Source organism: Lipophrys pholis (assembly GCF_963383615.2).
Source record: "Lipophrys pholis genome assembly, chromosome: 2".
Classification (NCBI taxonomy): domain Eukaryota; kingdom Metazoa; phylum Chordata; class Actinopteri; order Blenniiformes; family Blenniidae; genus Lipophrys; species Lipophrys pholis.
In genome coordinates this window covers 21403033-21417570 of record NC_137636.1, presented here as the reverse complement: position 1 = coordinate 21417570, position 14538 = coordinate 21403033, and the positions used below count along the sequence as shown (strand labels likewise).

The following is a 14538-nucleotide window of genomic DNA, read 5'->3' as shown; positions in this document are numbered from 1 at the left end:
AATAATAATGGTCACGTCTGACAGAACTGCAGAAAACAAGAATTTATGGAACCAACAACTACTCGTGCTGGAATTAATATTTCAACACAAAACGTGCAGTCTGAGAATTCTGATCGTCAGAGGGAACGTAAAACCTTCTCAACCAAAACAAGAAAACTGTTTTCGACCTCTCCCTTAAGAATTTATGTTTCCACAGGGTCAAATCCCACGGTGAACAAGCCCCTGAGCAAGACCTTTAACCTCCATCATCTCTCCAGAGTGACGTCGAGTGGCTGTCCACCACATTCTTAGAAATTGGATGGATAAATGCAAAAAAAAAGAAAAAAGAAAAAAGGATTCCCCAAGGGGAGTAATAAAGCACGCTTTTTTTTCTTCAGACTCCAGAGACGTCTGTTTGACGAGACGAGAAACAACCTCAAAATTCCAAGCAAGTCCAGTTGCCTTCAGGACAAAATTGGATGTAGATAAGATACCATTTTATGGCAGTGTCATGGGAAAACTGGGGCACAGACACTTTTCTTTCCACTGCAGCTTGAGATTTTACATATTTATGTGTGAACCTGCATTGGTAAAAAGCTAGATCCCATTGACACACATCCCTAGTTTGTGCTCGTCTGATCTCATACATGTTTTAGCAATTTTGAGACCGCGCAGCATTCACATGTAAAGACTCACCCAGGCAATCACAAGTGCACAGATTAAAAGTCACACAGCGGTGAGGTTATGAACTATCAAAATCTGGGATTACTACTTTAAGTTTTCTTTGGAGCTGTTTTTATACACGAGTAACCCAAATTAACCAGATCTCCGACCAAAAGAAACTGCGGCGCCCCGTCTGGTTTACTGAGCTTTCCTCAGGGTAGAGAACTGCTCGCTCCAGTAATCAAAGCTAGAACGCAATCCTGTACATTTTTATTGTCCCATATCTTCCTGTGACCCAGGAGCCAACAAAGGAGTGCAAAAAAAATATATAGAAAAAATTGATGTGGTGTGTACATGACGCCGTGGATCTTAGATCACAGCAATGCTGTTCAGTTCATTAGGGACGTGGAGGCAAACAAAGCAGCTTCCACCAGATGTTCAGTGCCCGCTCGGCGTATTCAGGAGCAATAAATAAAGACATGTCTCTCTGACAGCCTCTCGACCCTCAGACCCACTGCTCTCTCTCCAACACCAACACACAAACACGCGCGCAGTGAGCGCTTTGTAAATACCACTGGTATTAAGGCCTGCTAGGTAAGATGAAATTCTGTAATATCAGTTAATCCTTCAGCAAAGATCAGCTCGGAAGCCGTGGACAACAAAATAAAATCTGACCATGTCAGCTTCAAGGAGGTGATTTGAGTGTGTTTGCCAGTATGCATCATCACCGAATGTGTGTTTGCATGAAACAGTGAGTCCATGGTAGGGGAGCTCAGAGTTTGAATGAGAAGAGAGAAGTCAGTCCTAATAAAGCAAGTTGAGCTCGCTCACACACACACACACACACACACACACACACACACACACACACACACACACACACACACACACACACACACACACACACACACACACACACACACACACACACACACACACACACACACACACACACACACACACACACACACACACACACACACACACACACACACACACACACACACACACACACACACACACACACACACACACACACACACACACACACACACACACACACACACACACACACACACACACACACACACACACACACACACACACACACACACACACACACACACACGAAGCTGCAGGCAGGTCTCAGGCTGGTTAGGTAACTGATGGTGCTGATGAGCGATCGCTCCTGGAGGGAGAAACTACCTGCAAATTAAAGTCATGCTCGGTGAGTCCGGGGCATGAGAATCCACCACCTGCGTTGGCTGCTTTGACAGAGAGCAATAGATTTCTGACAGGCAGGAGGAAGTCACATGCAAAACAGAGAGGCAACCAACATGGAGGGGATTTAGTCATTTCGAGGCGTCTCAGGCGTCGTTTACAGGACGATGTCTGGAGTAAAGACGGATCGTTGATGTATTTTCGTTTCAGAAAAGTTTCACGTATACTTGATATGCGGAAATGGCAGAAACGCTAAAAACTGTCTAGTTAGTATGACGGGCCAGAAGATGGTGCTGTAATTAGTTTTTGTACTGAAACCACAAAGAAATGCAGCAGAGAAAAATTCATTCTAAACATGAACAATGAGAGCACACGGACATTCGTATGGACAGACGACCAATTGTTTATGACGATTGTTATTATGGTGACTGTCAACTATAAAACTACCCAGGAGAAGATGGACTGGGAGTCATGACACTAGAGGAAACGTTGTTCTTATTGTCCAGCTACTGAGCATGTGCACAACTGCTAGTGACTATGGGCGTGGTGCGTCTGCGTAGTAGCAGCGCTTTAAGCCAAAGCATTTTTGAAAAAACGAAGTTGGAGCATTCTCAAGAATTTCCGTTTTCCACTGAGAGAGAGCGGATATTCAAAATGTTGCACGTTTCCCCATTTCTATGGAAACGGAGTTGAATCAGAGGAGGCTGAAACACTGTCTTAACATTGTTTTAAGAGTAACAATAACGTTTAATTCTATTCTATTATGTATACTCTGCACCACAACAAAGAAAAACTTTATTTAAAGGGTATTATGGCACTATTTTACCGGGGCCCTGCAGAACCAGGGTTGGAGACCATGCCCCTAAATTGTGGGACGTTTGCTGACAGTAATTTAGTTTAAAATAGAAAAAAATAAATCATCTAAGCTGTCAGACACCAACCCTGCATGTGCACCAAGTGTTTAAAAATCTAACTAAATGCATGCAACCATATCATCATTAGAATATTTAAATAGCATGTTCAAAAAATCGCTTTTGCTTTTATTGAGAAATCGGCTGAAGGTCATAAATTTAGGAAAAGTCAGGCCCAGTTTACACGACAACGTTCTGAAAACTATGTCTAATATCATGACTGGGAGTCATGACACTCTGAAGGCCCCCAGAATGTGCTAAAGAAGTATTCACTACGACCGAGGTGCACATGCGCAGTAGCAGCTTTTCAGAGAAGCTGAGTTCTACCTCCATATGAACAACCGGTTTTATAATCATTCTTCACTTACAGCGAACATAGCATTTGACCAGTGTTGTCGCGGGGACTGCCAAACCCAAGACCAAGACCAGAGCTTCCCAAGACCAAGATCTTGAAAATGCAGTCGAGAGACCAGTCTACAACACAAATGTCCACCCGACCGTCTGAGAGCGACGACCACCGTCGAGAATTTCAGCAGCTTTTTGGTGACATGACAAACCAAGTAGCACAGTAGTAGTACAGTAAACAGACTTGATTAAACAGACTAATGATATTATCGTTTTCCTTTCGCCAGCTTCTGGCAATTCATGTAATATCCAAAGAAAGAAATAAATTAGAGCGTTCCGTTTAACTTTCAAGAATCCAACACATCGTGACGGTTTCTTTTAGATTCATATGTGCTGTTGCATAGAGCACTGCGCCTATGTCTGTCAGCCACTAATTGGACAAACACAGGTGATGGCTTGACAGGGCAGATCAAAACATTGAGCAAAGAGAAGTAATTAAGTCAAGGTATGTTTATTTATTGCATTTTTTCCAATTATAGACTCAGAATTTTCATATCCAAACTATGTAGTGGTAAGCATGCACATCTCATAGCGAGAATGTCATGGGTTCAAACCCGAGCCAGGACTTTCTCAGTCAGAGGTGTGCCAGACCACTAAAATCGTGCCGTAATAACCTTTAAATTTCAGCTTTAAGTTTTTCTCTTTTTTTGAGCGCAGAATATATGTGATGAAAATCTTTATATTTTCAGAAAATGTATTAAAATTTTTATTTCTTATGTTTGACACCTCTGCTCTAAGCGGATCACACGTCCCTCCAGTTTCCCAGAATAAGCAAAAATGCAGGCATTCGAGGCTAATTGGTGACACTAGATTACGCCGTGTGTGGGCATGGTTGTCGATCTCTGTCTTGGTCCAGAGATCGAGTGCCGTGGACGTTATAAGCTGGAATCGGCTCCAACCTTGATTCGGATGAAGAGGCATGGAAGAAGATGGATGGATGAACGCACGGCCCGATGAGTGGCTTTAATTCATTGCCTGAACTTTTCTCAGTTGGTTATTCTGATCGCTTCAAAACAAAGAATGCTGAATAAATGGAGCTACAGTCTCTTTATTTTTGTCACAGTGCCATCAATGGAATGGAGCTGTGAGATTTAAAGACAACAAATGAATCGCTTTGAAAAACAAAAGGTGTCACAATCTTCAATGATCTGATTCATATTGCATTGATGTCTGGTTCTAGTTAAAAGCAGCTTCGTTTGAAACGTAGTGACTTGTGATTTTTCCTCTTCTGGCAGGCTTGTTAATACAGTTTAATGTTTCACTGTCGACGCCGTCGTCATGAGTAACACTTTTCCACTTTGTATTCAGTAAAAACATTTCATTCTGAATCCGTCGGTTGCGAGTGCTCACACAACAGCCATTTACCATTTTAGCTGTGTCCTCAGTGTTTTCTTTCCACATGAATGCACCGATTGAAGATGCTGACTTTTGCACGTTTGCTACTCTGGAGGCAGCCAGAGCCGAGACGCACAGGCAACACTGCATTGTTCAATACTGCACCGCGCGTTTTGTCATTCCATAGCATTAATTAGCACAATTCTGCTTCCTAAATATCGAATCCTCACAAGTCATGTAAGAACACAAAGCGTTTCTGTTGCAAATATGCGTCTTTTAAATTGTCACCCACCACAGTTGGTTAAAAACCAATAATATCAAATAAAGTAACATCGATGAATTTGGAAGAAACACATTCGTAAACCTGATTTGTTGTATATGAAAACATGGAGGACAAATGAGGTTTCTGCTTCCCTGCCGTCCTGCCTGCTGCTCTGTGACCTCTGGTTTTAAAAGAAGGAGCCACTCAACAATCCTGGACTAACTCAGCCCTTCTGACTGCAACATGAAACATATTTGCTTATGAGTAACATTACGAAGAGCTTGTATCCACTGCAGACGTCATGTATTAGCAGCCCTAAATAGACCTTAAGTGCCCTTCATAAGAGCTGTCTGACCTTTTATTAAAGCTGAACCTTCTTAATGAAGTTGAAGTTAATGAGGTCAGTTGTTACAGGAAGTGAACCTGCTCCCTACCCGAAACAGGGTTGGAATCCCGTCCTCAGCCGACCGAAACAGCAGAAAGTGTCCTCCTCTGGGTCTGGTTCTGCAGGTTTCTTCCTGTTAAAATAGACTACTCCTTTCCTCCGTCTCCTCTGCTTGCTCACGTGGAATTGTTGGTTTTTCTCCGTTAAAGTTCCTCTACCGGAAAAAACTATACTTCCCAAAAAAGGTATCACTTCTGCAAAGAGAATAGACCAATAAACCAAAACAAGACCATCTCCACTCACTTCGTCAAATTTCCAACCCGAATGGATCACACCAAACAAATACGTTTACATAATCAGAATTTGTACCTATCAAAGTCTGTTGACATTTCGCAAACTGACATCGTCTTCAGAAACCTGCCGCATGGGTTTCTGGGATATCAAAGATGGCGTCACCGCAGAGCAAGCTAAAATATCAACATTTGATCGATTCAGCCCGAAAAAAAGTCCAAACTTTCTCAAAGGAAGAGTATTCAAGCAACGAGAATAGTCTTAAATGTTGTGAAAATGACCGTTGATCATTTTTCCAGTGCGAATTGAGATCACACAAGATCCAGTGTACAAACAGGATCTTGCCTCGGAGACGTTTCTGTGACTGCAAGATGTCAATAACCCCGGGTATGTTGTGCGAAATGTTAATGCTGGAAAAATATATTCCAATGAGTGTAATGAGAAATGTCCTTCAGAAAGGTATTGACAACCTATTATAGATGTACATCAACAACTAAAACTGGGTCCTAAATATTTTCATTTCTCTCGTGTGGATTCTGGTAGAGTAAATTTAAAGTGACTTTAGATGACTGTGTCATATTCGTTGCTGTTGAACATTAAATTGAATTAAACCTTCTACAACCTGGAGTGGATCTTCTATCAGGTGTCTATAAGATGTGGCTCTAGGGCCAAAACTAGCCTGGGGGTTTTCTTCACTAGGTCTCCAATACATAAATAAGACAACAACTGCAATGTTCCATTAATTGCTCTATCTAATGATTCACTGGGGATTGTGCTGTCCTTGTGAGATTAGTAGATGTAAACCACACTGAGATCCTAAACTGAACCGACTATTGAAGCAAGATGTTGCAGTGGAGTGGAGAAACCCGTTTGCTCACCAAATTGGCCAGTGGGGAGTTTCTGAAACCTTGAGGCCTAAAAAGAGACAGTCGGAGACTAATAATGTGTATTTCAGAAGGAAACCTGGTGTTTTGTTTATCTGCACGGTGGGGTCGTGTTTACACTGCTGTCGTATACCAACAACATGAAATTCGGGTGTAAAATATGTCATTTTAAGTGCGACAATTACAAAAATAGCCACAAGATTGAAGCAACTGGTTATATATTTACCTGCTGCATTACTACTGCATGCACGAGGGCTTTACGGTCTCCTGCCTCATATTGGTGCTCTTGTTGTTTTCTGTTGGGTTTTTTTGCTTCGACACTGTGCACTTTGACGATGATGAGGTCTGGAAATAACCTAGAAATCCCTCTCTATTATATCTTTAGGCAAAAGAAGTTGGTTCAAGAGCCTCATCCACAGAGCCTGTCATTACCTTATGGTAAAGCAATGACTAATGGTGTAATTTCGCTCGGGAGTCGGCTGTGGGGTGTGTGGGGTGTGTGTGTGTGTGTGTGTGGGGGGCAGCAAAAAGCTTGTATAGAGAAATTAAAGGGAACATGAAGCACAGGTAATCTGTAAAAAGGCTGCACAGTGTACAAAATCAGCCTTTTTTCCCAGTCCTGCTACAGACTGCTGAACACTCCATGCTGGCCGGTAAAAAAAACCCTCATAGAGTCATCGCACGTAAAACATCTCAGGAAAGAAGAAACGCACGGCGCTGAATTCAGAGCAGTATAAGGGTGCTCTTTTTTTCCGCTAAAGCACCCAATCAAAGGTATCCTCAGAGACTAGTTCGCTCAATTCTGAAGGTAAACCACAACAAGAAAAACGGTCTTGAAATAGAACTGAAATCAGATCTGGACGTGTTTCGTTCACTGTTCAGCAGACTAAAGTTCCAGTCTGGTGTTGTTGAGCCTCGGAGACAGAAAGGGGCTATTAAGGCGGGGATGCAGTGGATGCAGTGTTTGGAAGGTTCTGGCTGGTGAGGCGCTGACCGGACTGCACATATCGAAGGCTCCTGAGGGCAGGCATGGGGCTAAGGAGGCCGCTTAACTCGGACAGGAATGCAGGAAGACGAGGGCGCATACAAACTACCTGCCGCTCGCTTCCTCTCAGTCTCCCCCATCACACTTCTGTCTGCACTCACTCATCCTCCCCTCCAGTTCTTTCTTGTTCGGGTCTGTGCCGTTGCTCCTGAGGCGTGGAGCCGCTGAGGACGGGATGGGTTCAGCAGGACATGTTTAGCCCGAGGCAAGAGTCATGATGGAAACCAGACCAGATGCATCAACGCCCGCAGCAGCACATCGCTTGTTCTGCTTCCCTTTCTGACAACACAACCAAGTCTGTGGGAATCCCACAGCCGTCAGTCCGGTTCAGACAATTGTATCTGGCTCCGGCGAAAGTGAATGTTCATACTTTTAAACCTTTACAGGTATGCTTGTCTTTTAAATTAGGGATATGTGGAACACTTTTTTAGTCAGTTCCAGCTTGAAAGAATTCCAGACAGCAGTGACATTTATAAAAAAACTCCCATTCAGAGGGCCTCCAACCAGACCAACCACATCGTTCACATCCATCAGGTATGTTACACACTAATTTCTCTGGTGACAAAACAAAAAAAAATGGTCAAATGTTATTCAATATTGGGTTGAGTTAAGACGAAAACATGGCTACACCCCAAAACACAACAAAACTTTTCCATTTTCAGTTGAAACCGGGGATGTGGAAGTGGATCTGCTCCATCATGTGCACAACCAGTCAGACTGGAGCAGGACCCGGCAAGTGAATCATCAACATGTGCCCATGTCCGCTTAAGAGTTTACACTCACAAATCAATCGTTTTTCTTTCCCATATTTGTTTTGTCATTACCTCCGCCGCGCTGCTCATGCTCTCCATGCCCTCGGTGGCTCGCACCAGCAGCAAGTAGCGGTGCTGGTCGCTCTCATAGTCGATGGGCCGAGTCAGGCTGATTTCTCCCGTCTCGGCTGAGATGGAGAAGAGGCTGCTGGGATTGATGAGGAGGCTGTAGGCGATGGGTTTCTTCTGGAAGGACACAGCTGGAGTGACCAGGAAGCTGCAGAGACGTGGAGGCAGAAGATAGATCGTTGACTGAATGTGTGAGAGGATGAGGAAGATGAGACAATGAATAAAGAGGCTCTTCTGAATATGTACCGCACACTCGGCAATGGTAGTGATGAGGAAACAGAGCCACAAAAAGTAGATCTAAGATTCTAAAAATGTACTTTTTGACAATTTCCTTAAAGTGTCGTATGAGTCCTGAAAGTACTCTAAATACTCGTTGGCATGCATTTACGGGTTACAATATTGTTAAAGGTTGGTAGTTCGATTTCTGAAAATTCACAAGGAAAATACTCAGCAACGCAATATTTATGATTACTTAGAGTAGGTGTGGCAGAGCCGCATGCAGCTTTTTTGCTCGTCATTGTGCAGCTCATTGATCCATTAGACGGGATATCGTGTCTTGGCCAGGAGTCAAACACCCGACATCCTGCATGAGGGAGAAACTGTGTGTATCTCTATTCATGGGTATTAATCTGCATGTGCCATAAATAAATCTGGCTTAGAAAATGTATGGATTCTCATTGTATGTCATTTGGTGTTTGTGTGAATGAGGGAGTTCAATTGTAGATCCACATGTGTACGATGTGGATCTTTAGTCGTACCACAGTCATTTCCGTGGCTCTTAGACTCCGACTGGTTGGCAACGCCTGACGTAGAGTTTCAATATCCAGGTTATTGTTATTCCAAGATCAATTATTAAGGTTATTGACCATTTGAAAGAACAAATATCCTTTTTTTTTTTTTGGTTTGCTTTTTCATAATTTACATGATTAATATTATTCAGTTCCATAAAAGTATTATCATATTGAAAAGTCACCTGATTCATTTCCAGGTAATTGATCATTTACAGAAGAAGAATATCCAGCATATTGGGAATAAAATCAATATCCAGGTGGTAAATAATCTGTGTAATTAATTTCTTGGGTATTGATAATTCACAAGAAATATATTGATACTTTACAGGTGAATAAACTTTTTAAAGATGTTGCTCATTGAGAAAGTTTAGATCTACTATAATATTTACAAAGGAAATTAACTATCCATAAGTGTTGTTTAAGTTTTTAACAAGCTTATGGCTATTTAGTTCATTTACATTGTTAAAATCTACTACATATCAAAGATGCATCCAATTTAAGAGTCATTTAAATGTTTAATGCCCCAGTTATTGAACCATTTCAGTGTAAAAATCCACATTATTTAGAATTTAACAAGTATTCATTATTAACAAGAATAAAATCCAGGTTAGTGATTCTTTCCCAGGTTAATAGTAGCTCTTCTGTATTTCAGGGTTGCATATAGGGTATTTTAAAGTATTTTTGTAAATCCAGTTTGACCTATGAACCATGTTGTACCATGACACAGTTTTTCAATTTCACCGTCTCCTGCTGCTCATGTTGAATAGTGGATTTTTCACTATAAAAGTACCTTGAAAAGAATGTGATGTATTTGGCGCTATACAAAAAAAAACAGTTGTAATGAATTGCATACACTCTGCTTTTCTTTGTTACTGCAGCGTATTTGTTTTTGGATTGTTATCTGGACTCTACCCCTTTAGAACTTGAATAATGTAAATTGCACTGGTCGTGTTTATTGTCTTTCCTTATTTCTGCATAAATAAGCTAAACAATGAACGTAACAAAGAATCAACAATACAGAAGTGCTTTGGAGAGGGACTCTATATAAAATAAACCCATCTGCTGGGATATGCAAACAAAAACCAGCCCCTCCATATGTGCCCACACCAAGCCTCTGTGAAGCAGCATCTGGAACATCTGGATGATGTTCCTTCACAGCTGCATCCTGAAGGAGAATGAGGTACGTGTGACCACTGCATCTCAATGTATATAAATATCTGTCATTTTTAGCATTTATCAATGTATTAATTGAGAAACAACAAATTATATTTCAATTTGTGTTTCTCATTACTTTCAGTACTACATAACAATGTCAGATTAGAAATTCTCAAATTAGGGGATTTCTGGAAAGCTCCAGCAAGCAGTTAGAATTCCTGCATATACACAACTAATAGCATTTATTGAAGATATAGCCAGTGACAATAACTTATCACAGTTAAAGTGGAAAAAGCTGGTTTCATCAGCCTGGTGTACACACTTTATAGGAAAATGGCAGCATTCCCATATGTTCACTTTAGATGATACTAATTGACTTTTGATCTCCTGATCTTGAGCGGGCCAGAGCTATAAAACAACAATAACCTTTAAATTTAAAACTTTAAAGACTTTCTTTAAGAGTATATGTAATGAAATTGTCTATATGTTCACAAAACCAAACAATTTCTATGGAAAATAAGTAAAATCTCAGCATCAAGCTCATTTTAATGAAACCTTCCGGTGCAAAACACAATCAAATGTACAGAACGTCTCCTGTAGTTGTTGTACTGTGGGTGTTTTTACAAACTACCATTGACAGCATGGCTTTGAGGCTAGTTTGATAGCAAGCAGGTAGATTGCTTTCAGGGCAGCATCCCGATATTTCAGCTCGGGTCTCACAGTGTTTTCTTTGAAATGCTTAACATTTTCTCTGTGGTTTGGATGGATTGGAGCCTATTGCACGCATCGACACACATTTTTCCACCAGTATGTGTGCTTAACAACAATGTTGTTTATTTAAATTTATTGCTGATTTTTATGGACTTTTGTGTGCGCTTCTTTTCATATGAACACGACTTGAAAATTACCCCGCTTACTTTCCCAGTTCCCATCGCATAATCAAATCCTCCAGCTCCACAGCTCTGTACAGAGGGAGTGTCTCTGCTGATAATGTGAACTACAGACCTTCTTGTCAGTTCATTTCAGAACTGGAACAATCTCTCAAGATCACAATACTATTAGGTACAACTGCCCAACCCCAGAGCATATGGAAATAAATAATAAGCGGCAGTCTTCTCGCTGTGCTGCCTGTTGCTGAAGGCAATACATATCAGTGTGGAAATCTATTTATCAGTCTGTAAAATATGTAAGACCATCTGATGTCAGCGACAGAAAGAATGAAATACATTCACATTAAACATCCATAATAAATTAATCTGCCTTTAAAACATAAGAAAAGCGAAGGCGCTCTGTGATAGTGTCATGGGTGTTAGAAAGGCCAACATCTGAGGGGAGTGTGTGAGGATCCATGAAATGTATGTACATGCACCCATAAAATTAATCATCCTGTTGGATGCTTTCCCCTCATACTCCTTCAAAAAGAGGAATGATGGGTAATATAATTCAGACAGTTAATTCCAACCCCCAAATCTCTTTGTTTTTAAACCACGGCTATAAAGCTTTAATGTTGTCCTGCTGGTTTGAGTCTTGCTGGAGAATTAACTTGATATCCTGAGTAGTAGTTGTCTTGTAGACTGGAACAGGCTGTCCTCTAGAGATTCTCTGTATTAAACTGCATTTAATTTCAATTCCACCTGCTAAGATAATGCTACTCTGCTGGAACAATCTATTCTCTTCCATTTCTAGACACTTCATTTTGTACCAACCGTCACTTGTGCATGGGGAGTAAACCGGTAGTACCTGGACTGAAACGCGGGCCCTATGTGGGTTTGTCCTCGGGTTCTATTATAGCCCTATGTCAAATCCCCATGTGGGCTTAATGCAGTATTACCCCTGGTGTTTGGTGGGCCCCAGCTGGGCTCCAAACATATGGCCACCATCCTCGGGGTTAGCAGTTGTGTTTGTCCAAATCTTATCCATATGGTTTGACCGAGTGGGACGATTGTTCATTTATCCATGAGCAGCTTCTTTGTATATGAAACCCCATGCAGTCAGCCCGTATGGATTTACTAGTGTTTAACCCATTAAACAACCCATGTGGGACTGATATGGTTACCCACTCCAAGACCAGGCCAACATTTCCCATTATTGACCAAACTGAGACCCATACAGGAAGCCCAGATTAGTGAACCTCTATGGGACCCTCCGAGTCTTCTCCCCTGGTTTCTATGCAGGCTGTGAACAGCTAAAAGTATTCTTATATTCAAATAATATTTGATCAGATTACCAGTCAGGGTTTAGGAAAGGGCACAGTGCAGTCACAGCAAAGGTTTTAAAAGATTTCATTGTGCCATTGGACCAAAAACAACAGCGTGCAGCACTTTTTATTGACCTTTCTAAGGCTTTTGACACGGTCGACCATGATGCGCTGCTACAGAGACTCCAGGGGCCTCATTTATAAAGGTTGCTTACACACAAAACGGGTCCTGACAGATGTGTAGGCCACTTCCCATGCAAATTTTCTGATCTTTACCTGTTTAAATATTTAATTTATACATTACATACACAGAAAAAACTGAAGTTTATCGGTCCGCTGTGGTCTCCGGCAAAATGTCTGCATCCCTCTCCAACACTCTGACACACATGGTGGCCGTTACAACCATGGGGGCTGTTTTTGGTATCCAGCGGTGAGCTTGGGTGCTGCCCCCATGATGTTCCTCTTCTCTTAAGATCAGACTTTTCTTCTCCACCTCTGCAGTCACAGATCTCTATGTGGCTCTCACACTATTTACAGCGGTGACAACGCGCTTCCGATCTTGTGTTTTTTCTTTTATTAGTGATTCTACTCCAGTGACCAACAAATAAGATCATTTTCTAGACCATCACCTCCTCCATGACTATTTCGCTCTCCGTAAAATTCCTTTTCTTCGTCTTTTCTGTCAGGATTTAGCGTCAAATGCTGGCGATCAACCGGCTGATTGAGATGCAAAAATATTGATGAGGCACTTTGCATTGACCATTTATCATAAATAATAATTGGTTTGATATAGCACTTTTCTTACATTATTCATTCACTCCATACTCCATGGTGGTAAACTATGTATGTAGCCACAGCTGCCCTGAGGCAACGTACTGACGGAAGCAAGGCTACCAAACTGCAGGGTTCAGTGGGCAGACCGAGTTGGGAATCGAACCTGCAACCTTTTTATTGGGAGACACCTGCTCTACCGAGCGAGCCATACCACCCCTTATGGTGAAAGTGGGCGTGTTGAGGGCGGGATGTGAACTGGGCAACCTTCCAGTTGGACTGTGATCTATATAAGTAAAAGTGCATTCAGACGTGCGTACGCACGGTTTTACCAATCCAATCCATAGGGTTTTATAAATCAGGCCCCTGGACTTTGGTGAAGGAGTACAAACTGTTTGCTGGTTCCAAAATGATCTTCCTGAAAGAATTTAGACTGTGCAGGCTGATGGCAGCCCCTCCAAGTTACTTCCTGTGTCCAAAGGTGTTCCACAGGGGTCGGTCCTCGGGCCATTGTTATTTACAATATATATCAATAGCCTTGATCAAAATGTTGTGGATGCTAACTTTATTTTTTTTTATGCTGAAGACACGGTCATTTATTGTTCTGCACCTTCATTAAAAGAAGCCCGTTGTAGTTGTTGTTCAGTGTAACCTGAAAGACCTGGGGTTAATGTTAAATGCTGAGAAATTCAAAGTCATGCCGTTTTCACACTCCAGAAAGAGGGAGCCCAATCTGATCCCCCATCACTACCCTACAAGGTCTCATCATTGAGGAAGTTATTTCCTATAAATACTTCACATTGAGCAGCTCGTGAGAAAGCTTACATTGAAATTGGGTTTATATTTCAGAAATAAATCATGCTTCTCTTTAAAGACTAAAAAGCGCCTTGTTGAAGCTGCTTTCACGTGTCAATGTTGGACTATGGGGACATTGTATATATGAAAGCTTCTTCTCAGTGTCTTTACTCACTGGACGCTGTTTATCACGGTGCACTGAGATTTATTTCAGGCTGCAATGCTCTCACACATCATTGTTCCCTGTACGCACGCGTTGGATGGCCGGCTCTATCTTTACGCAGACATATTCACTGGCTTGGTTTTATCTAAAAGACAATTCTTGGTTTGTTGGCTCCCTACCTTTGTATTCATGTGACCCAAAAAACCCAGAAATATCTACAGTCTGCGGTCCAAAGATTTGTTTTTACTCATGGTTCCAACTGTCCGTACGGAACTGGCCAACAAAGCCTTGATGTGTTCTGCTCCATGTTCATGAAATGCTTTACAGAAAGACTTTAAAGTCAGAGTTGGTCTCACTGGGAGAGTTTAGGGCCGTTTTACAGCACCTGGAAACAAAAAAATTCA

The 14538-nt window shown here is 41.7% G+C and overlaps 1 protein-coding gene across 1 annotated transcript in view; it reads right to left on the bottom strand.

Annotated features, from left to right (window-relative positions):
- LOC308106697 (neural-cadherin) overlaps positions 1-14538 on the bottom strand; it is a gene marked incomplete at its 3' end in the record, with an annotated part of 401833 nt that overhangs the window by 275992 nt on the left and 111303 nt on the right. The window contains 1 exon segment of the mRNA XM_080458585.1: positions 8206-8410. Within this exon segment, the coding sequence (XP_080314711.1) occupies positions 8206-8410 (205 nt within the window).